Raw genomic sequence first — 24,163 nt, 5'->3', positions numbered from 1 at the left:
GGGACATCCGACTGAACCTCCAAAAAATCACCAAACTCCAGGACAAACGTTTTTTTGGAGGAAAAAAATGATTGGCTAAAAAATGTCAGTCCGCAAACTCACTTAGGTGGAAAAGAGACTTTATCTTTACGCCACTCCCATTCCAGTTGTGGAAGCAGCTGAACTTTCCATAAAGAAACACAACCAGAGGCGAAACAGCTGAGGGTAAGAGTGTCAGCCTCCAGGGCCAAACCAGCAGCCAAACATCTGGATCAACCTTTAGAGACCAGAACGTAATCCTCCATCATAGGGCTGCACGATGTGAGGAAAACTCGCGATATGCGATATTGGTAATTAATATTGCGATAACGATATAAATTGCGGTATATAAACAAATAGCAAAAAAAACCAAAACATAATTTCCATTTCACTGCAACAGGTTAAAAATTATACTCCAAATGACCCTTGTCGACGTAGGAGGCAAACATCAGACATAAAAGGGTTCATCTGATTGATCAACAACGTAAACGGGTCCTTCTGATTGGTTAAACGCATAAAGGGATTTATTTCATTTGTTCAATATTTCAAGCTGCTATGAGTTTGTTTTAGCACATTTAAGGTAATCATTTATTGCGATTTTTGCCGTCTTTTGCGGTATGCATATTGCACAGCTTGATTTCGCGATAACGATAAATTTGCGGTATATTGTGCAGGCCTACTCCATCAACTAAGATGACGGAAATTTGGAAAAACCTGTCTGCACACAGAGTCCAGATTTAAGAGACAAAATGATTGATTTGGCTTTCTATCACAACATTACAATTCTAATACCAACAGCAATGACTGCAATGGTTTGCTGTGAGTCAGTCAGGGAAGATACTAAAAACAGAGGTTATGTTTAAATGTTCTTAATTTTTTTTTCCTTCTAGCAATCTTCTGTCTACAGACTATGTGGAGCGGCACTTTGGAAATGGACAGCAGTCCCAGAGTTTGGTAGGTTTGCCAAGAATTTTCTTCTCACTGTGTAAACATGTCAGCCACTCTTTTATTTTAGCTCTTTGTGTTAGTTTAGCAAAAAACCTGGCAGCTCAGCTTTGACCAAGGGCTGCAACAATTTTGTAAAAGTTTCTTTACCCAAAAAGGGAGATTAATTCATTTTAAATCCCATAGGGTATATGGCGTATTTGAAATTTCTGTATTAATTTCTGTATTAGTCATTTAGATATTTAGCTCACCAAACCAGCTTCAGTCTTTCCTTTTCATTTATTTTCTAATTACTGTCAGCATACACTGACAGTAATTGCATTGTATGTATAAACATGTGTATTTTGTCTTTAAAAGTTAAAAAAGACATTTAAGGTGTATTTAGTAGAAAAAAAACAATCAACAAAGGAGAATTGCTCTTCATATGATATACTTAAAAAGCCTCTCCGATCACCTTTTAAAGTACTGTTAAAGCATTTCCAGTGGTTTTTCAATCATGATGCTGCTTTAAGCCAAAATCAAAAACTCTTTGTTGTTTTCTAGGACATAGTTTCTGCATTCCCCACTTCTACCCCCTGTTGCTGAGAGCTCTCTATTTGCGCTCTCTACTAGTTTCCAGCCCCCCACACTCCCAACCAAATGTTACTGGTTCAGCAAAACTGGTGAGCAATATCCAGCCGTACAGTTTTGAGCAGGAAACCAGCTCAGATAAGGAAAACAAAGACGGACAAGTGTCTATTTTGCTGAAAGTGGATGCATCAGAATGGAGCGGAGCAGGGAGCTTCTGGCCTGCCCAGCGTATTTTCTTTGTCCTAGGCGCTTTGTTTTCGGTAAACAAACTGCATTTTTTTTGTCCCCTCCGGATTCACAACGATTTGAATAAAGAAATGAGCTTAATTTGCTTTATATACATTCTTTTAAATGCACACATTTATCGAGGAAGAGATTTCAACTGTGTCTCCCCTCAATTATCATGGAAAATATGGAAGGAAGGCTTTCCGTGTTTATCAACAAAATGTGCTGTCACTCCGACAACATATCTGTTAAAAAAAAAGGGTGTGGCCCCGGACGTTGAACTTTCAGCCATCAGACTGCGTCCATATTACTTGCTCAGGGAATTCTCACACATCATTTTAGTAACTGTTTTCTGCTAACCGTACAATTGCGTGTGACATCGTCCACGGAGAGGCGGAGAAACAGATGTCCTACCCAGGTGATTTTAATAATGTAAACATGGACAAACCCCTGTCTGCCTTTCACACAATGCTGTATTTTCTGGATTATAAGTCGCAGTAGCAAAAACAACTAACAAAAAATACACACAACAAAGAAGAAAAACCCATATATAAGTCGCACTGGAGTATTAGTCGCACTTTAAAGAGTAAAGTCCAACATTTATGAATCAATTCACCAAGCCCAGTGTAATGCTGCGCTCAATGCGTCAAATTAATTTCCGCTGCCTCTTTTGACATGCATTTGTCAACCCTTGCCAAAAAATGTGTTCGTGAACTAGGCGCTCCCATTGCGTGTAGAGAAGCTATCATCTGAGGTAGCTTTGACTTTATATCTCATTTGTAATGCACAGAAGATACAGATAATGTTTTTGGTTTGAACTGTATTTATTTTGAAGGGTGCTACATCGCCAGTCATGTCTCCATGTCTGGGTTCATGAGATCATTCAGGGTTTTTTTTCTTTTCCTTACGGCAATTGTTACTTTCCATTCTCCAGGATGGTTTGTTTTGCTGTTCTTCAGTCTGTCTGGGACCCAGTTCACTGTCCCGCATTAGTCCAAGGAGGTCTTACCCCGTTTGGAAGATCCGATCATAATATAGATAGATAGATAGATGGATAGATAGATAGATAGATAGATAGATAGATAGATAGATAGATAGATAGATAGATAGATAGATAGATAGATAGATAGATAGATAGATAGATAGATAGATAGATAGATAGATAGATAGATAGATAGATAGATAGATAGATAGATAGATAGATAGATAGATAGATAGATAGATAGATAGATAGATAGATAGATAGATAGATAGATAGATAGATAGATAGATAGATAGATAGATAGATAGATAGATAGATGACTTTATTAATCCCACAATGGGGAAATTTCATTTCTGTGGGAGCAACACGACATTCAGGAATAATCTATATAATATAACATCAATAAAGGACATCACAAATGACATTTATATTAGATAATTAAAAATATTACTAAAATTATTATGAAAAATTATTATAAAAAATAAGATTCTTATTAAATAAAGAAATAAATATTAAATATTAAATAAATACAGCTGCAAAAGTGTAAAAAACATGCGGTCTGCAAAACATGTAAACTGTAAAAAAACATTACAAATTTTTTCAAAATACAGAAATAACTAATGAAGTTCACACCAAAAACAAAAACAAACAACTGTTCAGGAACAAAAAACAATTTAAAATTGAAAAACAACAACTACAACAAAAGCAAATGAATCAATGACTAAACAGAAAAACACCCCTGGGACCGTGGAGTGTCACTTTGACACGGTGTTGTACAAGTTTATTGTAGAGTTTATGAGCGGAGCTCTGCTGATAATGGAATTGCCCTCTGGGATAAATAAAGTATTCTGATTCTAATAGATTTATATACACTCAATGGCCACTCGATTAGGCACACCTGTCCAATTGCTCGTTAGCGCAAGTTTTTAAGCCGCCAATCAAATGTCATCAACTTGCTGCATTTAGGCATCTAGCATGGTCCAGATGATCTGCTGCAGTCCAAACTGAGCATCAGAACAGGGAAGAAAAGTGATTGATTGGTTGTTTGTGCCGGATGACCTGGTCTGAGTATTTTAGAAACTGCTGATCTACTGGGATTTTCACCCACAACCATCTCTAGGGTTTACAGAAAATGGTCCCAAAAAGAAAATCCTGTGAGCAAGAGTTCTGTGGGCGGAAATGCCTCATTGATGCCAGAGGTCTGAGGAGAATGGTCAGACTGATAGAAAGACAACAGGAACTCAAATAACTGCAGGTTACCACCGAGGTCTGCAGAAGAGCAGCTCTGAACGGACAACACATCAAGCCTTCAGGCTGATGGACGACAGCAGCAGAAGACCACAACGGGTGTCACTCCTGTCTGCAAAGAACAGGAAACTGGGGCTCCAGTTCACACAGGCTCACCAAAACTGGACAATAGAAGATTGGAAAACATTGCCAGGTCTGATGAGTCTCCATTTCTGCTGCAATATTCAGATGGTAGGGTCAGAATTTGGCATCAACTCTATGAAACATGAATCAATCCTGCCTTGGATCAACTGTTCAGGCTGGTGGTGGTGGCGTAATGGTGAGGAGGATACTTTCTTGGCCCCCTTTGGGCTCCTTTGTACCAATTGAGCATCATTATAGCTTAATTTTGTATTATATATATCCTCCATCATCTGAAAAATGTTGCAAGAACACGTTAAAGACTCCACTTCAATCGGAATGCGTCTTTAAAAGAAACTGTACACGATAGAAAAAGGTTTGAAAACAGACCAACAGCTGCCGAGGGAACTCAGAGGCCCATGAAAAAGCAAAGCAGTTTACCTTGTTTTGCTAAATGTTCTCATCTCCTTGAATCTAAAGAAACTCCCAGTGCTGCTTTGGCTCCACATTTGCATAAGTCTTTATAGTGTCATCCAGTCATGTTGTCTTAAATGTAGGAAGACACTGCGTGGCGGTTCAACATATTTTGTCCATCTTTTTATTTTTATCTTTGTCCGCATCACGTTCCTTTTTCCCTGTCAAATACCCACCTTGGCAATCAGTAGACAGTTGCCATGGTAACTATAATAGAAAATCGTACAAGTGTGAATGGGTGGTTAGAGGAGCCTGTGAAAGTGGAGAGAAAGAAGGCAGGAGACGCACACTTTGAGTGCTAGACTGTCGGAACGGCTTAACCGGAAACAAAATTCTCTTATGGGATGCACTGCAGAGACAGAGTGATGTGTAACATGCCTCAGGAGAATAGGTTCATTCATTGTAGCTTCTATGTGTTTTTGTGTGTGTTATTTTTTTAATTCTTTTATTCTTTTTACAATTGTAGTTTTTGAAACGGCTGCTACTAAACCTTTTGGGAAGGCTTCAAATGAGGATTTGGACAAATCATTTTTCTATTAGTTGGCTGGCATCTCTCACTGACTTTCTCGGCTCTTGTTTTCACTCTGCATTCAACTTTTAAGTCAACAGTTTCAGGCACAACATGTTTCATTTCCGTGGGTGGAAGTGTATTCATTCTTGAAAAGCCACACCCTCTGTTCAGTGTCTGCTGTGTCAAGCAATTTGATTTCCTCAATGTAGCCCTGTAATCCTACCTTTTATTTATTTATTTTCCTGCGCGGGGCTAAGTGCTTGGTGCCGTCTGCGTGTTCAGTAAGAAGGGGAAAAGTCATTTTGTTCCTCGACTAAGTGAATCAGAGCAGAAGCGACTTCATAAAAATGGGGAGGCCCCATAAAACCTGGAGTTGTCACCTGAAATTGTTTGTTTGTAGTAAACTACATTTAACAAAGAAAAAAGAAAGGTACATTCCTTTGGCTTATTTCATCAGAGTTCATTAAAGGCCCAATCTGATGAAAATTGTGTTTTTAACATGTTCTCGTGGTGTTTTTCTGATGACTGAGGACATGCATCAAGAAAATTGCGCTGAATATTTCTTTATTATTGGATCATGAATCTGGAGCAGACGAAAAATGCAGTTAAAAGAAATTGTAGGTGGGATGTAAAAGCACCAGTTGGTAGGCCGCAAGCTCCCTGCTCTGCTCCATTCTGATGCATCCACTTGTAGACGACTAGAGCCATGTACGTCTTTCTTTCTCCTCGTCTAAACTGGAATCTGGATCAAATCTGTACTCCTGGAGAGCCTCAATGTTGGTCATCGTTTTTGTTGCACTGGCAACATAAGGTTGGGAGTGAGAGGGTCTTTAAGCTAGAGTGCAAATCGAGTGCTTTCAGCAGCAAGGAGGGGTTGAGGGCGGGGTTGCTCTGCGCATCGGTTCTGCCCACAACTCGGGTGAATTACAAATGAACTACGGCAACTCTGCAGAAACTATGTCCTAGAAAATGACTTTTTTTTAATACAAGTTTTTGGGTAAAACTAGCATACTCATAATTAAAAACCAATGTTGACCCCAGTCATAGGATCAATTAAAGTTGATTATTTTTGGGATTGGCTCCTAATTGACTGTTATCAATTATTTGTTTGACCATTGTATTAAGCTTTGACTTACTTTGTCTTAAGAGTTTATTCGATCGTGTCGCTGCTTTGATGTAAATGTATTTTTGCACATAATGTTTTATTTTTTACATCTCCTTTTTTCAGTTTATGGATGTTAAAAGGTTTGCTGTTAATGCTTAGGGTTCTAAAAACACCTATGTGTCTAATCAAAGGTCATATCTTCAAAAAAAGTGGTACATAAATTGACTGAAGCAGCCAAGTGAAGAAAAACACCTTCCTAACACCAAAACTGATGTCTGGCACATCCTGCCAGGCAGATGGATTCTTGTTCCTATTTTCTAGGTTCCACCAGCCTACAGAAAGAAAATAAACACCTTTTTTTATCCTGGCTGACATGATGAGAACAGGTTTTGTCATCAAAGCTCCCCTGACTGCAAGGCTGTACCTATGAGGACTTATTTCTACTTAGATCCGTTTATACAGGGATAATTGGCAGAGACTGAGAGAAAATAAATGAACATGGCCTACTTCCTGCAAAACCTTGTGCATCCTTCTGATGTTTGCATTTTGCTTCTGTAAGTGATTTTTTTCTGAATTTTAAAGTCAAGTTTAACCAAGTTATGAAAGTAAAGCATCTACTTTTATTTTGGTTTGGACAGAAACCGTCTCGGGTGGCAGACTCATTACAAACAGCTTAACCTGTTCATCACACATTCACATGTTCAAGTTTTATCATATCAAAGATGCATGAGCGCCTTGACTGAGACAGCTGAATCCCTTCTCCGATTGTTGTAATCTGACCAATCCTGTACTGTAAACTGAGAGATAGAGTTGAAACACTATATTCAAAACACGATCAGCCACTTGTTAGCTCTGCAGGGGTTTATGAATAAGCAGGTGAAGGTTTCTCGACTGCTCTCGCCAAACCGAAAGTGTCAGCTGAGACTGCCACTCACACTGTCACCACTTACCTGAACCTGTAATAGACACTTGCATATTCATAAGCCTTTAAGTTTTCTGTGCTTGTTTCATTAGTATAATAGAACAGAAAGTTCTTTTGACTTTGTTGCAATTAATTAACTACAGTGACCAGCTGTAGAAATGAGAATGTTAATGTGGGACAACATGACATTGGAGGTTTAATCAGGTTTTCATTTGAGACAAAAACTCTTGAATAATTGTGAAGGTGATATTCAAGTCACTCATGAGAAAATACTCTTGAAGATTGTGAATATCTGCTTTAAATTTAGGACACTCCATGTACTGATGAGATAAGGTTTCACACTCCACTGAGTCACCTTGCAGAACATTACCCAGATCATTGATTTATTGAGGTAATGGACGACCCGGAAGGACGATAGGTTTAACTGAAATATTCAGCTATGCAGAAAGGTTAACACACTGTGGTAGAATTAGGGACATTGAAGTGGATAAAATCCATTTATTTCTCACTTGGCTGAGTTTTTCAACACCTATAACCTATAACTAGTCCGTCTGTCTGTCCGTGCATATTTGAATCCATCCATTGCCCCATCCATTCCTATTAACATGTATGCATTAATTTGTTCATCCAAGCATTTACCTCTACAGTCATCCATCCTTTCATCCAGGCATTCACCTCTACATTCATCCTTTCATCCATGCATTCACCTCTACAGTCATCCATCCTTTCATCCAATCATTCACCTCTACAGTCATCCATCCTTTCATCCAGGCATTCACCTCTACATTCATCCTTTCATCCATGCATTCACCTCTACAGTCATCCATCCTTTCATCCAATCATTCACCTCTACAGTCATCCATCCTTTCATCCAAGCATTCACCTCTGCAGTCATCCATCCTTTCATCCAAGCATTCACCTCTACAGTCATCCATCCTTAAATCTAGGCATTCACCTCTGCAGTCATCCATCCTTTCATCCAATCATTCACCTCTACAGTCATCCATCCTTTCATCCAAGCATTCACCTCTACAGTCATCCATCCTTAAATCTAGGCATTCACCTCTGCAGTCATCCATCCTTTCATCCAAGCATTCACCTCTACAGTCATCCATTCTTTCATCCAAGCATTCACCTCTACAGTCATCCATCCTTTCATCCAAGCATTTACCTCTACAGTCATCCATCCTTTCATCCAAACATTCACCTCTACATTCATCCATTCTTTCATACAAGCATTCACCTCTACAGTCATCCATCCTTTCATCCAAGCATTCACCTCTACAGTCATCCATTCTTTCATCCAAGCATTCACCTCTACAGTCATCCATCCTTTCATCCAAGCATTTACCTCTACAGTCATCCATCCTTTCATCCAAACACCCCCCTTTACATTCATCCATTCTTTCATACAAGCATTCACCTCTACAGTCATCCATCCTTTCATCCAAGCATTTACCTCTACAGTCATCCATCCTTTCATCCAGGCATTCACCTCTGCAGTCATCCATCCTTTCATCCAAGCATTTCCCCATACAGTCATCCATCCTTTCATCCAAACATTCACCTCTACATTCATCCATTCTTTCATCCAAGCATTCACCTCTACAGTCATCCATCCTTTCATCCAAGCATTTACCTCTACAGTCATCCATCCTTTCATCCAAACATTCATCTCTACATTCATCCATTCTTTCATCCAAGCATTCACCTCTACAGTCATCCATCCTTTCATCCAAGCATTCACCTCTACAGTCATCCATCCTTTCATTCCAAGCATTCACCTCTACAGTCATCCATCCTTTCATTCCAAGCATTCACCTCTACAGTCATCCATCCTTTCATCCAAGCATTCACCTCTACAGTCATCCATCCTTTCATCCAAGCATTCACCTCTACAGTCATCCATCCTTTCATTCCAAGCATTCACCTCTACAGTCATCCATCCTTTCATCCAAGCATTCACCTCTACAGTCATCCATCCTTTCATCCAAGCATTCACCTCTGCATTCATCCTTTCATCCATGCATTCCCCTCTACAGTCATCCATCCTTTCATCCAGGCATTCACCTCTACAGTCATCCATCCTTTCATCCAAGCATTCATCTCTGCAGTCATCCATCTTTTCATCCAAGCATTCACCTCTACAGTCATCCATCCTTTCATTCCAAGCATTCACCTCTACAGTCATCCATCCTTTCATCCAAGCATTCACCTCTACAGTCATCCATCCTTTCATCCAAGCATTCACCTCTGCATTCATCCTTTCATCCATGCATTCACCTCTACAGTCATCCATCCTTTCATCCAGGCATTCACCTCTACAGTCGTCCATCCTTTCATCCAAGCATTCATCTCTGCAGTCATCCATCTTTTCATCCAAGCATTCACCTCTACAGTCATCCATCCTTTCATCCAAGCATTCACCTCTACAGTCATCCATCCTTTCATCTGAGTATGTGTATTTGCAGTCATGCTTTCATCTAAGCATGAAAACTTGCAATTATACATTCACCCATCCTTTAATCCAACGTTTGCCTCAATTTTTTCATCTAAGCATGCATCCATCAATTCTTCCTGGTATACATCTGTCAGTCTGTACATCCCTGCATGTTCATTTCCAGTTATCAAGTCATCTAAGCAGCCCAACAATGTCTCTGTAATGTTACAAATGCACTTTTAAATAAAGTTTCATACAAAGGGCTTTTTATTATATTGATAATACAGTTTTTGTCAATGTTCTATGAATTAATTTTGTTGCATTTATCCATCACATCTTAATGTCCGCTCCGTGAAAATATAGTCTGGCTTTAAACTGAATTTGTATTTTTGCATTGCTGTAAACCACAGACAGTTAAAGATAGCTTTTGGCTTTTATGGGTTTGTGATGGATCTTTAAAAAAAAAAAAACATAAATAAGTTAAAAGACAGCTATTGGTTGGTAGGATCTAGTTTATCTGGAGTTTTAGCTGAAAATTTGTTAAACTTGTATTTAGCTGGTTTATCGTGGTTTTTTTCCCATAAAAATTCCATCATGTGATCATCTTGCTGAAATTCCCCTCTGCAGCAGCAGCAGCTCAGTCAGATTTTTCTCAGACTGTTCTGTTGTAGTTGAGGTTGGTCACTGATCTCCTCCAGCCAACCTTCCTGAGTTTATTTTCCTCAGGCTGATGGAAAATACACTCTGTAGGAAGGGTTTAGGTGATCAGTGGCACCCAGAGGTCCCTCCTGAAGGTTCTGGTTTCATTTTCTGAAATTTGACATGAACATGACACTGGAGGATGGAGGCTTCAGTGTCTTACTGACGTCTGTTTGGTTCCAGGGAGGGGAGCACTGCTATTACCACGGACGGGTGCGGGGGCTGCCGGGTTCCTGGGTGGCTTTATCTACCTGTCTTGGCTTGGAGTAAGTTTGACACCTTGACAAAATTCTTTTAAGACATTTTTAAAATGTTCAAGTTTGTCGCAAATGTAGAAGTAAAGTCAATTAATGTTTTATGAGTAATATAGCAGCTTTTTTTTTTTTTTTTTTTGCAGGGGAATGTTTTCCGATGGGAATTTCTCTTATGGGATTGAACCTGTTGGGAATTCTCAGGTGAGAACTGACTAAGAGTCAGACTGTTCCTCTGTTGCCATCAAACAAAAACCCTTAAAAAGACTAAATTTAGTGTTTTCTTTTACAATGTCTTTCTTTTTTAAGAAGACGGATGCAAAAATGACATAAAAAGATCAACTCAGAAGTGTAAAAACTAAACAACACTGATAAAACTTAAGAGTATTGAGCAGCTGAAGGGAGATGTTGAGATTTTTTTGCACTGAGGACCACAGTTATCAGAGCACAGCTCGATTACATGGAGTGGAGGGTTGGATCGATGGCCTCTCAGCTCATCATAAACTCCGGGCTCTCTGCTTAGCTCTCCATCTCAGATGGGTCATTTTCATAAAGTATTTATCTTCAGCTGAAGTGCAGCACCATGTCCAGTGGCGTTTACGTCCTCATGACAGTCACACATCTGATTAATAATGCATTCGAGCACTTTTCTCGCATTGATCTGTTTGTACGTCAGAGGAAAATATTCTTTTCATACTGCAAGAGGTTTTACTTTGGTTCATTCATTTATGTTTTTAAGGTTTTTTTCACTTCTCCAGAGTGCAAATAAAAGTTAAACTTAATCTAAATTTATGACTGTTTTAACAGAAATAAAATTTAGATTTTAATCACTAATTTTGTTTCTGACTTTTGGTTTCTTAATTTTGTTCTAAGTCAAGTTTGACTTAATTTAAAGACCTACTCAGATAAAAATCGTGTTTTTTAATATGTTCTTGTGGCATTTTTCACACGATGGAGGACATATATATATGTACATATATATATGTATATATATATATATAAAAAGCTTGAAATGGCATCTTTTTTCTTATTCAAATTGTTGTGAAACGGGGAAAACAAAGCAGTTTGAAAAAGACTGTGTTTGTGAGGTAGAAAATACGCTCTCAAGAAGGGGGAGAGCGTATTTTATTTTATGCACTGCACCACAACTGGGAGGCAAACTTCTAATGAACTACTGCCGTTCTGCAGAATCTGTCCTAGAAATCAACCCAGGTTTGTTGATTTTTGCTAATAAACGTCATAATCATAATTGAAAAACTACTATGAACCATTGGAAAATAGATCAAAAGATGATCGGAGTTTTATGGCCACCAAAAAATATTTTATTAGATATTCAAAGTAGTAAATTTACGACTTTAAATCTCGTAAATGTACGCGATTAAAGTCGAAGTGAGCATCCAGTGCAGCAAGTGAATGCCACGCAGCAGCAGAGCAGACTGACTAAATTCAATTGAACAGTTGATCTGAATGTTTATCGATAACGTTACAAATATTTGGAAGCTCTTTTGTTTTATTTACAGTTATTAATATTTTATTCATGGATGGGTGGCTTGCAGGATCCCTGCATCCTTGTGCGCATGACAGTTCTATGACGTAAGGTGACAAATGGATTTCTGGGTATGTGAATGATGATGGCAGAATAAAGTAGCCGTCCTCAACACCTAAATGTGTCTCTGAGCTCTTTATTTTACATATGAAACTCTGCCTTACCAACACCGAACCCCACAAAGCCGGCTTGTTTTTTGAAACCTATTCGTTATTAATGCTTCACAAAATTTTAATCTTCAAACAAACACCTTTAGTCTTTTTTTCTTGTAAATTTACGACTTTAAAACACGTAAGTTTCTGACTATTTCTCGTAAATGTATGACTTCTCTTCTTTGAAATTATCAAGTTTTTTTCTTGTATATTGATGATTTTTTTCTTGTAAATTTATGACTTTTTTTCCTTGCAAATTTACAACTATAGACACGTAAATTTACAACAGTCTTGAATTATGTCATATATTTAGGACTTTATTCTTATAGTTATTAATTTTTCCTCGTTACTTTAAGACTTTAAAGTCGTAATAAAATAATGGATAAAAAAGTTTGAAAACTGGCCCTAAAACTCCATATTTTGCCTCACAGTTTCAAAATACTTAGATTTGTGGAAAGTCAACCACCATCGATGCAGTAGGATGCACATGCTATATGGAAAGAGCATTACTGATAACAAAAGATTTCATTTAATATAAAAGCATAGACTGAACTTTCGAAATTGTGTTTTGAAATTATTTTTTTTCGCTCTTTTTTCTTCTGGAGCAGGAAAATCATATCGTCTATCGGATACCTGACATTGACCTCTTCCAGCTTCCTTTTCCAGGTAGGACTGAAATCAAGAAGTCTTTCTTTTATTTTTTGACTTATTTAGCATCCTCTGGATTTTTTTTAAACGAGCTTTTAACTTGAGTTTACAAATCTGCTGCAACTTTTCTAGAGATTTGCAGCCAGACTTGACAAGAATGCAGCTTCTTGTGTCCTTATCAAGTTGCATTGAAGTGTGCACGTTTATTTTTCTTCAATGACGGTGCAGTCACAGCCTGTCTGTCTGTCTTCCTCGACCTTGCTGGATGTCTCATGTTCCTCCCTCTCTGTTCATCCCAAACACTTCTTTAATTCTCCTAAAATCATTCTCGCCTTTGCCACCTTCGTGTCTCCTTCTGCTGCTACTTCCTCTGTTGGCTGCGTGATATTGATCTTTTCTGCAGACTGGCAGGAGACTAAAATATGCTGTTAAATCCATTTCGGACTGATGACTCGTCATTTTTATGAGTGAATGTGTGTGTGTCTGCTATGTGTTTGCGTGCAGCAGGGTGCTCCGGGAACAGCACGGCGCCTGAAGGACAGTCAGATGGTTACAGCAAAGTAGACAAGCTGAAGGATGGAAGTGGAGCGACCAGCAGCGAGACAAAGGTTTTTCCAGGCCTGAGACGCTCAAAGAGACAAGTCAGTCTTTGTGCACGACTCAATCCTCACCGTTAGCTGCTATGTGTCGTGCAAATCTTCCTCAAGGCACTACGTACATTTTGCACGGATGAAAATTGGTCGTCTGTGAATATACATGGAAAAAGTAAGAAAAGCTGTGGTCTTTATGTGAAATTTTCACAGATGTATCACGAAAGAACTACAGCAGAAGTATGAAAAAACTACGCAAAGAACTTATAAATCAACGCAGGACATGAACCGTGCGTAAATATCGCGCTGTTTAGATGCAATTCATTAGTGATTTGTTCATCAGTGCGTATATGAATGCGATATGTGGGCCGTAGACACGACATAAAAGTTATACATCGGTGGTTCATTCATGAAAAAGTCCGTTAGACATGTGTGGAACGGTCATGGAAAGCCACAAATCTGCGAATGCATCTCGAAATGTAATGACTGCGTACAAACTGCATTAGATACGAGTAAACTACGTAATTCTCAACCGACCAAAAATTTCAAACAGCTTAAAACCTAAATTCACGTAAAGATCTGTGTGCTAAAAATAATCCACGAATGACAAACACACAAACTCTTATGAATTACGGTATCTATCTAGTTTCATATATGGCAAATGCGCACAATGTACGTAGTGACCGTGTGACACGGCCTTCAGTATAGATTACAGACGAGATTTTATTTCCTTTTCTATGTTTTTTCATCTCTTTTTGTCTGGTTTAACTCTGAATCAGGGTAAAACAGTGTGAAACCTTTATTTTTTTATTATATTTTAAAGAACAATTTTGGAAACGTTAAAAAGCTGGTAAACAAACAGTCTGACTTTTTTTTTTAAATCAATTATTTGTATCTAAATCAACTTTGTTGGTTCTTACTACGCTCCTATTGAAAAGTACAGCTTGAAACATTCACAGATAAACGGGATTCAATTAGAGGATCTTCACTGCCAAATTTCTGAAATACACAACATTATGACTTAAATGAATTTGATAAAAATGCTTTAAAGCTGCAAATTGGGACTAAATGGTGAGTAACTGAGTCACGATTGGCAGCAGCTGCAGGCAGCTCTCATTTTTCTAACCCAAATATTACCTTATGAAATAAATTCCTTAATATTTGGTTCTTTTTTGGATAGCATCACCCTTAAATGAATCAGTTGTATGGACATTTAAACTCAAACTAACACATTTTAGTTTAAATATTTTTGAGAATGTGACTTAATTCTTCTATTTAGGTCCAATTGTGTTCCATAGTTTAGAAAAAAATCACTTCTATTTGTAGTTTATTATTAAAGTTTTTTATTAAAACAATTGCAAAGTGGGAGATTTTTTACGGTTAATGTGTCTTTTTTACCTCAAATCCAAAGATGAGCTTTGTTGTTGAGCATAAATAAATGAATGTAGTTCTTTGTGTTGCCCTTTAGAGAACGACTGTAGTTTCTCTGCCTCAGCAGGCATTTCTGCTGCATGAGGGATGGTATTGTCTGCTGCTCATACGTTGTGCGTCTCTGTCTTGTGAAGGTTTTTGTGACAATAGGCGTTTGTGCGTCGTCTTTCCTCTCGCCCTGCAGGTGAGGCGTGGACAACGCACCGTCCTGACGGAGACCAAATACATCGAGCTGATGGTTGTAAACGATTATGAAATGGTAGGTGGGAAACACTTTCACCGAAGATGTACTTTCAATACTTAATTCCCTAAAATGCAAAATATTCTGCTCTGTCTTTTCCAGTTTGTTCGGCTAGATCGGTCCACGGAGAAGACGAAGAATTTTGCCAAATCGGTGGTGAACATGGCTGATTTGGTGAGAAACTGTTACAGTCGATCAAGTTCTAAATGCCACATAATCCAAGGGAATACCTAGCTGAGTTTCCTCTTCCAGTCGTCTTTACAGCAAAGACTTTATGAGAGAACATCCACCATCACCTTTAGTCTGCACAGGAAACTTTGCTGGATAGACAATTTTATTTAAACAACTTTACATTTCAGAAGTTCTCCACAAGTCTTTCTTTCAGTTTTCTGTGAAGCAGAACACCAGACTTTTAGCTTTTATGAATTGTTTTTATTTTTTCCAGTTTGATGTTTTTGCAATCACCTTTCCATTAGGTATACAGATGCAGTTAGATCCTTTAAATCAATCGTCAGTAAAGCTCATTCTTTTAATTCAATTTTAAAAAGCTGCAAGAAATTATATAGTTTTTAATCTTTTTTAATCATATCTTTAAAGAATTTAACCTATAGTTTGGTATGATCACACTACATATGAAAAAAGTGAACTGTGTAAAAGCTTTTAGCAATCTATAGGTACAATAAGTGCATTAGTTTCCATGGAAACAGTCCAAATACTTGCCTCTGCAGCTGTCTGTCAGTGTGACCAAAAACACTTTTTTTGCTTTATCTGATCATCTAAAGGGGTTTGTTTCACAAAGCTCTGTGGCTGCTGCTTCCTTTACTTTTAAGGTGACGGCGCCATCTTCTGTTCACAGAAAGCTGTTGCAGACGTTTGTCTTCACCACATTCATTTATGGTTAAAAATCAGAAGTTTTCTTTAACATTTTTCCATGGTTCTGTTCTGGACTGCAAAGTCCAGATTGGTTTAGCATTTCTTCTTTCTTACAGCGCTTTTGAGGGAACATTTCATCCCCACCACAAACTCAAAAACTCACCAAAGATGAAAATGAATGCTGGGCATAGAGATCAACCAACCCCCCCCATTTAAGAAGGATGACATCACAGCGAAAGAAACCATAAAAAAAAATCTCTTATAGAGCTCAAACAATATTTCAGTATTTCAACAAATCAAAATGTCAGGAAAGTTCAAAGGAAGTTTTGAAACTATTATGGGATGGCCAAAGGTAAAGTGTGAAGGTTGGCGATGTTCACATTTTAAAAACTAGAAGGAGCTGCATATCCAGAAGAAAATGCAGGGTTGAATGCTGTATTGCTGAATGAAAATGAAGCTTAAAGGGTAATGATTGGCAAAAAATAAATAAAGAAAGAAATAATTAAAGTTGACCATAAATTAAGTGAAATCAGCAAAATAACAAAAAAGATATTTTTGTGAAAAATGCCAGCGCCAGGTCTCAAACCAGTGATGTTCTGCGCCTATGTATTTTAATGGAGGCAAAAATCTTGGAATCTCTTAAAAAGTTTAAGGATTTGAAGGACCAAAAGTCATATCTGGAAAAAGCTGGAAGAGCTGAACATTTTAATAGTTGAATGGTTAAAATTGCAGAAACATTGTAGAAGTTAGGCGGCAAAAAACATGGGAAGATGCTGTAATAAAGGAATAAATAGAAACAGGAAAACAATGGGTTGAATGCTTTATAGTATTCAACCAATACAACTTATTTTTTCAAGCAATCGTCGCAAAATTTCACACATTCACCACCAAGTTATTTCTACAACCACCCAAGAAGTTTTGTTGACTTTTGTCTTTGGGAAGAGGCACCCGCCTTGAATTTTCGAACACAATCCCCTTTAGTTCCAGCTACAGATTTTAACACCTCCTAGGAATTTTGATCCATCCCCTCATAACTCCTCAAGCATCACTGCAAAGCTACTTTTTTTGGGGGGGGGGGAGTTGGAATGTTCTGGAGTTGTAGATTAATAATCTCAGCATAGTGAGCGATTTTGCAAAAGTGACAAAGTTGTTGGCTCAAGCTGAACCAAACAATTTGAAATATGATATGAACATTTTAGGAATGTGGGCGAGGTTATCCAAAAGTTTACTTTTGACAGTTCTCCTAAAAATTGTGTAGACCTGTTCATCTCCCCCAGACGACCAAAACATGAGGGAGAGTTAAGGGCTTGAGGCAGGGACTTAACCAGTGAGGGTAGGTAACAAGGGGGTAATGGGGGTGACAAGGGCAGGTAGCGAAGGCAGGCCATAAAACGCCACTCTCAGCTTTAATTATATGTTGAATTTGAAATTCATAAATTAGTTATTTTCTGATTTAGGTTAGAATATAGCGTTTCTTTATTGGTTATTCCCTTTTATGATCCACTCAGATCTACAAAGAGCAGCTTAACACCCGCATCGTCCTGGTCGCCATGGAAACCTGGTCGTCTGAGAACAAAGTTGCTGTTGTTGACGACGCCATGCTCACGTTGCGAGACTTCATGAAGTATAGGAAGAAGAGCATCGGAGACCGCTGCGATGCCGTGCATCTCTTCTCGTGGGTTTCATCTTTTCTCTGGAAACGTCATTTGTCGTCTTCCTCTGGCACTTTCTTTTTTTCTCGTGCGAGTTTTTTAATCGTCTTACTTCACAGCGGGAAAACGTTTAAGAGCAACCGTGGCGAGGCGGCGTACATCGGAGGCATCTGCTCCCTGACACGGGGTGGAGGCGTCAATGAGGTGACTATAAAGAAAACGTTTTTTTTGAGAAGAATGGGTTTTTGAAAAACTTCATCTGTTTAGTATGGCAGCAGGGGCCCCATGGCAATCACTCTGTGTCAGAGTCTGGGGCAGAACATCGGCATGCTAAGGAACAAGGAGCAAACATCTGCAGGTAGAGCTCAAGTCACTGCTTTCCTGAGAAACTTTTCCATTAAATGTTTCTATTTTTATTACTTTGATGGTGATTTATCCTCTTAGTTTCACTATTTCCTATTTAATTTCACATTTTTTTGTTACTTAAAGTACATTGTTTGTCCAGGAAGCTGCAGGTGTCCAGACCCATGGCTTGGCTGCATCATGGAAGATACGGGGTATAAACTTGTAGCTTTATATATTTTAGGATTTCTAACCATCTTACATGAATTTGAATGCATTGGTTTGCCGTTTTTAGTCCATTTTTGTGTGATTGAAACAGCTACTACCTGCCGAGGAAGTTTTCCCGCTGCAGTATTGAGCAGTACCTGCGTTTCCTCCAGCAGGGAGGAGGCAGCTGCCTCTTCAACAAGCCTACAATGGTGAGAAGGGATTCGTTTGGTTAGATTTGAATGCAAAGAAATCAAGACACAGATGCATAATGTTTAGGGTTTTCCTGCAGCTTTTGGACCCTCCAAAGTGTGGAAATGGATTTGTGGAGCTTGGAGAGGAATGTGACTGCGGGTCACATGAGGTGAGAGCAGCTGAAGACCTTTTGGTCGCTTTGATGCACATCAGCATTCAAGTACCTTTTGTCATTTTCCTGAAGAAATTACATGTTTTTACTGTGATGGATAAAGACAAAAAATAAAATCTGTGTCAGATCTGTCTGTTGAAGTTGAAGTAGATGCTAAAGTTGTAGAATAATTTCTCTGATCAAACCATTTTGTTTTTTTTTTCCTTTTGGATTCAGGAATGTGCTCTGAAAGGAGCCAACTGCTGTAAAAAGTGCACTCTTACCCACAATGCCTTGTGTAGTAATGGGCTCTGCTGCAGAGACTGCAAGGTGAGTTCCTTCAGGGTCCTTCTTGAGGGACCTTCCTGGGTCAGGACTTATGAGAGTGCGATTTAGGGATGGGTAAAGTTAAGGTTTTAACGGTACTACTACTCTTATTGATACTGCCTATCGATCCGGAATTTTAACGATACTCTTATTGATACTTTTTGAGGACGAAAAATAAATAAATAACAAATTACGATCATAAAGTGTTTTATTTCCTCATTATGCAACAATGTTTTTTTCAACAAAACATTTTACTTTATACGTTTTTCTAACTTCAAAAATAAAATACATGTAAAAAGAAGTTATTTAAAGAAAATAAACAGTGATGTTTTGACATTGCTGTCATGATGTAAATATAAAACATTAAATTAAATAAATGTTTGAGTTCATAAAATCATCCCAGAGAAAAGTCTCTGCTCCAACTCCCGCAGTGAAAGCTGCGTCTTAATCTGACGGCCGTGTTTCCATCTCAATGACAGAGTTGGAAGCCAAAGCCCCTCCCCCGCCTCTCTACCTGCTTTTCCTCTCTACCTGCTCACCTGCTCACATCCTCTGCAGCAGCGAGTCGTTTTTCCTCGCGCCCCTCCAGAGAGTTCTACACAGAGAGCGCAAAATACGGTCATCATAGCAGCAGGTTGACAGGATAGTCGGGGCGCTCTGGCACAGATTTAAGTAATTGTATGCGCGCCGCGTACTGTCTGAACAACAGCCCCGCCCCCCTTGTACACAAATAGCCAGACAGACCTCTCCTCTTCTGCGAGAATAGCGAAATTAATATCATCATTAATTAATGGGAAATTGGCTGACTCTGTGAGTTAAATATGGCAGATAACGTTTATATCTTGTGGGACACAAAAAATGTGACTTCTCCAGTACCGATAGCAGAACGGATGAGGCCACATCTTAACGATACTGCGGTCTTGAAGAATGTGGCCCCCGGGCTCGTTCAATACCGGGGCTCGGTACCAAACCCTAGTGCGAGTTGCTTATTAAATTAATTAAATTAACACTATTTCATTTTTATGAGTTTTATAAAGGAAAATGACTTAAGTATAAAACAAATTGGTCATAAATAGTATGGTGTGGTGGACCTTTGAATGTCCTCTTTTTTTTTTTTTTGCAGTTTTAGATCTTTGATCGCCAGCCGATTTTTGTTTTCATTTTATAACACTGGATTTAGTTTCTTTAAAGGTTTGAACTTTAAGATTTAAACAAGAGAGAAATGTTTTTAAATTGTTCATGTCTGTATTGAGGGGTTTTACAGCCTTAAACATTTGTAATTCTCTTTTATCTCCTTTATCGCAGGTTACAAATCCCTGCGATAATTGAGGGACCACTGTACCTCACTTTAAACAGGGTTGAAGCTTTTTATAAGGGTTGAATGTCACTGTTTTAGTCATTTCGTGGGCCTCAGACGTTTCTTTATTGTCTCTAATCTTCCCCTCTGGTTGATCCAGTATGAGCTGAGAGGCGTGACGTGCCGTGAAGCCGTCAACGACTGTGACATTGCAGAGACCTGCACAGGAGACACCAGCCAGGTGAAAAAAAAGAGATAAAGCTTTGTTGATTGCTTTTTTTTAAAAAACGTTTTATTTGAACTCTAGTAATTTCCTTATAGGGACCTTTATTCACGGTTCCTCCACTGATTAGTGATTAACTGATCAGTGGTTTTTAGAGGGTTTTTTAAATATATAAATATGCCATTTTCAGAAACAAAAACAACAACCTGTGTCGTTTTCTAGGCCATAGTTTCTGCAGAGTGGCAGTAGTTCATTCGAAATTTGGAGTTGTGGGCGGGACTATTAATGCAGAACAACCCCAGCCCCCCCCCACCCCCATTTTAATTTTTTTTCATTTGCTAATGATTTGAATAAACAAATGCTTGGAAATAAAATTTTGAGCTTAATGTCAATCAGTGGCCGGGATAGGCTCCGGCAGCCCCGTGACCCCGAAAGGGAATAAACGGAGGAAGATGAAGGAATGTCAATCATCATAAAAATGCAGGAAGAACAATGCTAAGGGCAGTGGGTCTTTAAACCTCAGTGGTCAGGCGGTGGGATCTCACAGGCCTCTTGCTGTGATTGGTTGGTCTATTGGTAGTGACCTCTATTCATGAGTGGGGTGGGCGCCGGTGTGGACAGATCCCCAAAATATTGTTCAAAATATTTCAAATTAAACCAAATTTGCATCTCATTTATGCTTTATTTTGTTGTGTGCATAAAGATGGGGGGGGGGTACTTTATCATTTCCATGTGTGAATCTGTTTGTTTTTACTTTTGTTTCGTCAAGTTAAAAAAATGTTTTTGTGATGTAAAGCATTTTGTGTTAAAAATGTCTGAAAAAGTGCTTTATAAATAAAGTTTGATTTGATTTTTTGATTTTGAAGTCTGCTGTCATGTGACCCCCTCCTTTTGAAGTGCCCTCACAATGTCCACAAACTGGACGGATACGCCTGTGCTGCAGGTCGGGGTCGCTGCTATGAAGGGCGCTGTAAGACCAGAGACGACCAGTGCAGAACTCTGTGGGGCTTCGGTACCATTTTTATTCAACACCTCTGTCCATTGATTATGTTTTTTTTTTTAATCAAACCGTGTGTTTTTTTTCTTACATACTTTCTTTTTTAAAATGTTTGAATTTGTTTTAAGACGGTTCTTTCCTTTCAGACTCGGCCGACAGATTTTGCTACGAAAAGCTGAACTCTGAAGGCACAGAGAAAGGAAACTGCGGTCCAGACCCCCGTGGTCAGGGATGGGTGCAGTGCAACAAGCAGTGAGGGATTTGTTTTTTATCATCAAAAGCTGTTTTACATTTGAATGATTGTTATCTGATGCAGCATTTTTTAACCAATCAAGTATCGTGTTTAGCAGAGTAGCTTTCCGCAGGATCCGGTGTCGGACCGTGTAAAAAGACAATAACGTGTAAAAAGACATTAAATTAACAAAGTTAGGAGGCGGAAGTCTGTTTGGCATCAGCACCATCCTTATTTTTCCACTACATCTCCCATGATTCATTGGGTTAATGTGACAGCATCTCTTACTGTGTCTTTCTAACAAAAACAACAGTTTTTTAAAATAATATCTTTATTGAAGGATGAATTCAGTTTCAGACTTCAATCACTTTGGAAAAGATTCAAGTTGAGCTTAAATAAAAGTAATGGCAATTAAAAAAAGGAACAGAATTAAGGTTAAAATAAATAAAACGTTTTTGATAAAGTTCAATTTTTGATTAAGACAAAAGAAAATCTTTTTTTCTCTTCGTTTGCGCAAGTAATTAATTGTGACCTGCAATTAATCAGTGTAATCAATCTATTTTGATCCTAATAACTGCTGTAAAAGCCTTATTTTAAGGTACTTCCATTTAAATTTGTGACGTTTTGGCACGCCACACGCCGCATACACGAAAACCAAGACATGCACTGAGGGTGATGTAAGAGGCCTTCAAATAAAACATTCTAGCAAGTAAACAGTACCACTAGAGTGACAACACTGTCAGCATTTAAAGGTCACCAAAAAAAATAACGTGCTAATGTGTCTTTAATTAATATTTTCCTGATGAACACAATAATTTGACTCCTCGATATGCAATTGTTTAAAAATTTACAGTTGCTATTGCAAAGGCAAAATATATATATATATTTCTAAAATAAATCACTATTTGAAAAAGGAATCTTGCAGTTTTTATTTATTTAATTATTTTGTGAGATTACATTAAATTGCTTTTGAATAAACTGGAGGGAAAAACAACAGCTTTAAAAATCACCCTACAGCTCTTTGCTCAAAGTGATTATAGAAAACTGTCGCAACTTTTGAGATAAAACAGCTGCAACTTTAAACTTTTTGTGCCACAACTATTACAAAAAATGCACACATGGAGAGACAGGAAGATAATTAATACAGATGACATTTTTGGTTGCTTGTGTGTCTTCTGATTATTTTTGTCATGGTAAACTGTAGCACAAAAAAGGACATAAGAAGCCTTTTGATGTGTTGCATTTTTGGTTGTTTTCAGGGATGTTCTGTGTGGCTTGTTGCTTTGCACGAATCTGACGGCCCAGCCGAGGTTTGGAGAACTGCAGGGGAGGCTGACCAGTCTGACTGTCCACCATCAGAACAGATACATGGACTGCAGGTCCAAGAGCAAAATCCTGACAGTCTGCAGAGTTTTGTTGCATATTTTGTAGCAAATAAATGAGTAAAATTGGGTTTAGTAACACTGCATTTTGTTTTTCTGACTATTTGACTTGCAGGGGGGGTCACGCAGTCCTGGACGACGGTTCTGATCTGGGTTACGTGGAGGACGGGACCCCATGTGGACCCAGTATGATGTGTTTGGAGCGGCGCTGCCTCCCCATCACCACCTTCAACCTCAGCACGTGCCCAGGTTCTTCCTCCTCCCACGTCTGCTCCCACCACGGCGTGAGTCCACCTTCACCTGTGTGGCCCCCACACTCCCTCATTCTGTGTCATCCTTACACACACACACACACTTCTCCACTCTGTCTGGCAGACTTGCAGCAATGAGGTGAAGTGTATTTGTGATCCAGATTACACTGGGACGGACTGTAGTGTGTTCCACCCAATCCCCACCCCGACGCCGGATGACCAGACCGAGAAGCACAAAGGTAATGTGTTGAACCCGTCTAGGAAAAAAAAGATATTTTAACATCAGCATTAACTCAGTAGCCTGAATCATTTTAGTTTTTAGATGACTTTGTTCTAAAATGCAGCACTAACTTACAATTACTTTTTTTTTTACTATTGATTTTAGAAAAATTTGTAAATATGAAAAAAAAAAGGAAAAAATTTGAACTCAATAACTGCAGCAGAGTCGAATATTTATTTCAAGTTTTTATGTTAAAAAAATCCATTAAGCTGAAACAAAAAATTTTGCAAAAAGAAAACCTGAAAAAAAAAATGAAAAGGTAAATAATTAAGCAAAATGTACAAATTTAACAGCTTTCCTAATTATTAGATGTTTCAATTAATTATTTTTTATTCTCTACCCTAATATACATTGTATGTTTCCTGATTCCCAAGATTTTTTTTTTTTTTAATTGTTTTCAAAATTTGAACAATTTGAACACAAAAACATTTGAACAGTTTAAGCATCAAGTATCAAAAATATGTCAGCCCCCCAATTAAAACAAAAATAATTATAAAAAGGATAAAAACTAAGTAAAGACAAAAAATAAATAAAAAGGTATACAGGCAGTTATAATACATACAAGGATGTGAACTTTTTTTTTCCACAGGTGTTACAGTCCACTGACCAGTTTGTTTATGAACAAGGCATTAAAGA

The 24,163-nt window shown here is 38.3% G+C and overlaps 1 protein-coding gene across 7 annotated transcripts in view; it reads left to right on the top strand.

Annotated features, from left to right (window-relative positions):
- Positions 1–24,163, top strand: part of LOC101159950 (disintegrin and metalloproteinase domain-containing protein 11) — a 33,659-nt gene that overhangs the window by 2,374 nt on the left and 7,122 nt on the right. For 3 of the 7 annotated variants that reach the window (XM_023949611.1, XM_023949608.1, XM_023949605.1), the window contains exons 4-23: positions 909–972; positions 10,443–10,525; positions 10,657–10,714; positions 12,814–12,874; positions 13,361–13,497; positions 15,062–15,136; positions 15,221–15,292; positions 17,500–17,666; positions 17,763–17,847; positions 17,911–18,001; positions 18,149–18,200; positions 18,305–18,404; positions 18,485–18,556; positions 18,776–18,868; positions 20,323–20,403; positions 21,283–21,397; positions 21,529–21,634; positions 22,874–22,993; positions 23,112–23,280; positions 23,372–23,486. In XM_023949611.1, coding sequence (XP_023805379.1) covers positions 909–972; positions 10,443–10,525; positions 10,657–10,714; positions 12,814–12,874; positions 13,361–13,497; positions 15,062–15,136; positions 15,221–15,292; positions 17,500–17,666; positions 17,763–17,847; positions 17,911–18,001; positions 18,149–18,200; positions 18,305–18,404; positions 18,485–18,556; positions 18,776–18,868; positions 20,323–20,403; positions 21,283–21,397; positions 21,529–21,634; positions 22,874–22,993; positions 23,112–23,280; positions 23,372–23,486 — 1,916 coding nt within the window. The remainder of the gene's footprint in view (positions 1–908; positions 973–10,442; positions 10,526–10,656; positions 10,715–12,813; positions 12,875–13,360; positions 13,498–15,061; positions 15,137–15,220; positions 15,293–17,499; positions 17,667–17,762; positions 17,848–17,910; positions 18,002–18,148; positions 18,201–18,304; positions 18,405–18,484; positions 18,557–18,775; positions 18,869–20,322; positions 20,404–21,282; positions 21,398–21,528; positions 21,635–22,873; positions 22,994–23,111; positions 23,281–23,371; positions 23,487–24,163) is intronic. The other 4 variants (XM_023949610.1, XM_023949609.1, XM_023949612.1 and 1 more) reach the window with 4 other exon arrangements.

Source organism: Oryzias latipes, chromosome 19 (assembly GCF_002234675.1).
Source record: "Oryzias latipes chromosome 19, ASM223467v1".
Lineage (NCBI taxonomy): Eukaryota > Metazoa > Chordata > Actinopteri > Beloniformes > Adrianichthyidae > Oryzias > Oryzias latipes.
The sequence above is the reverse complement of the archived record's forward strand: the minus strand, read 5'-3'. Positions and strand labels throughout refer to the sequence as shown.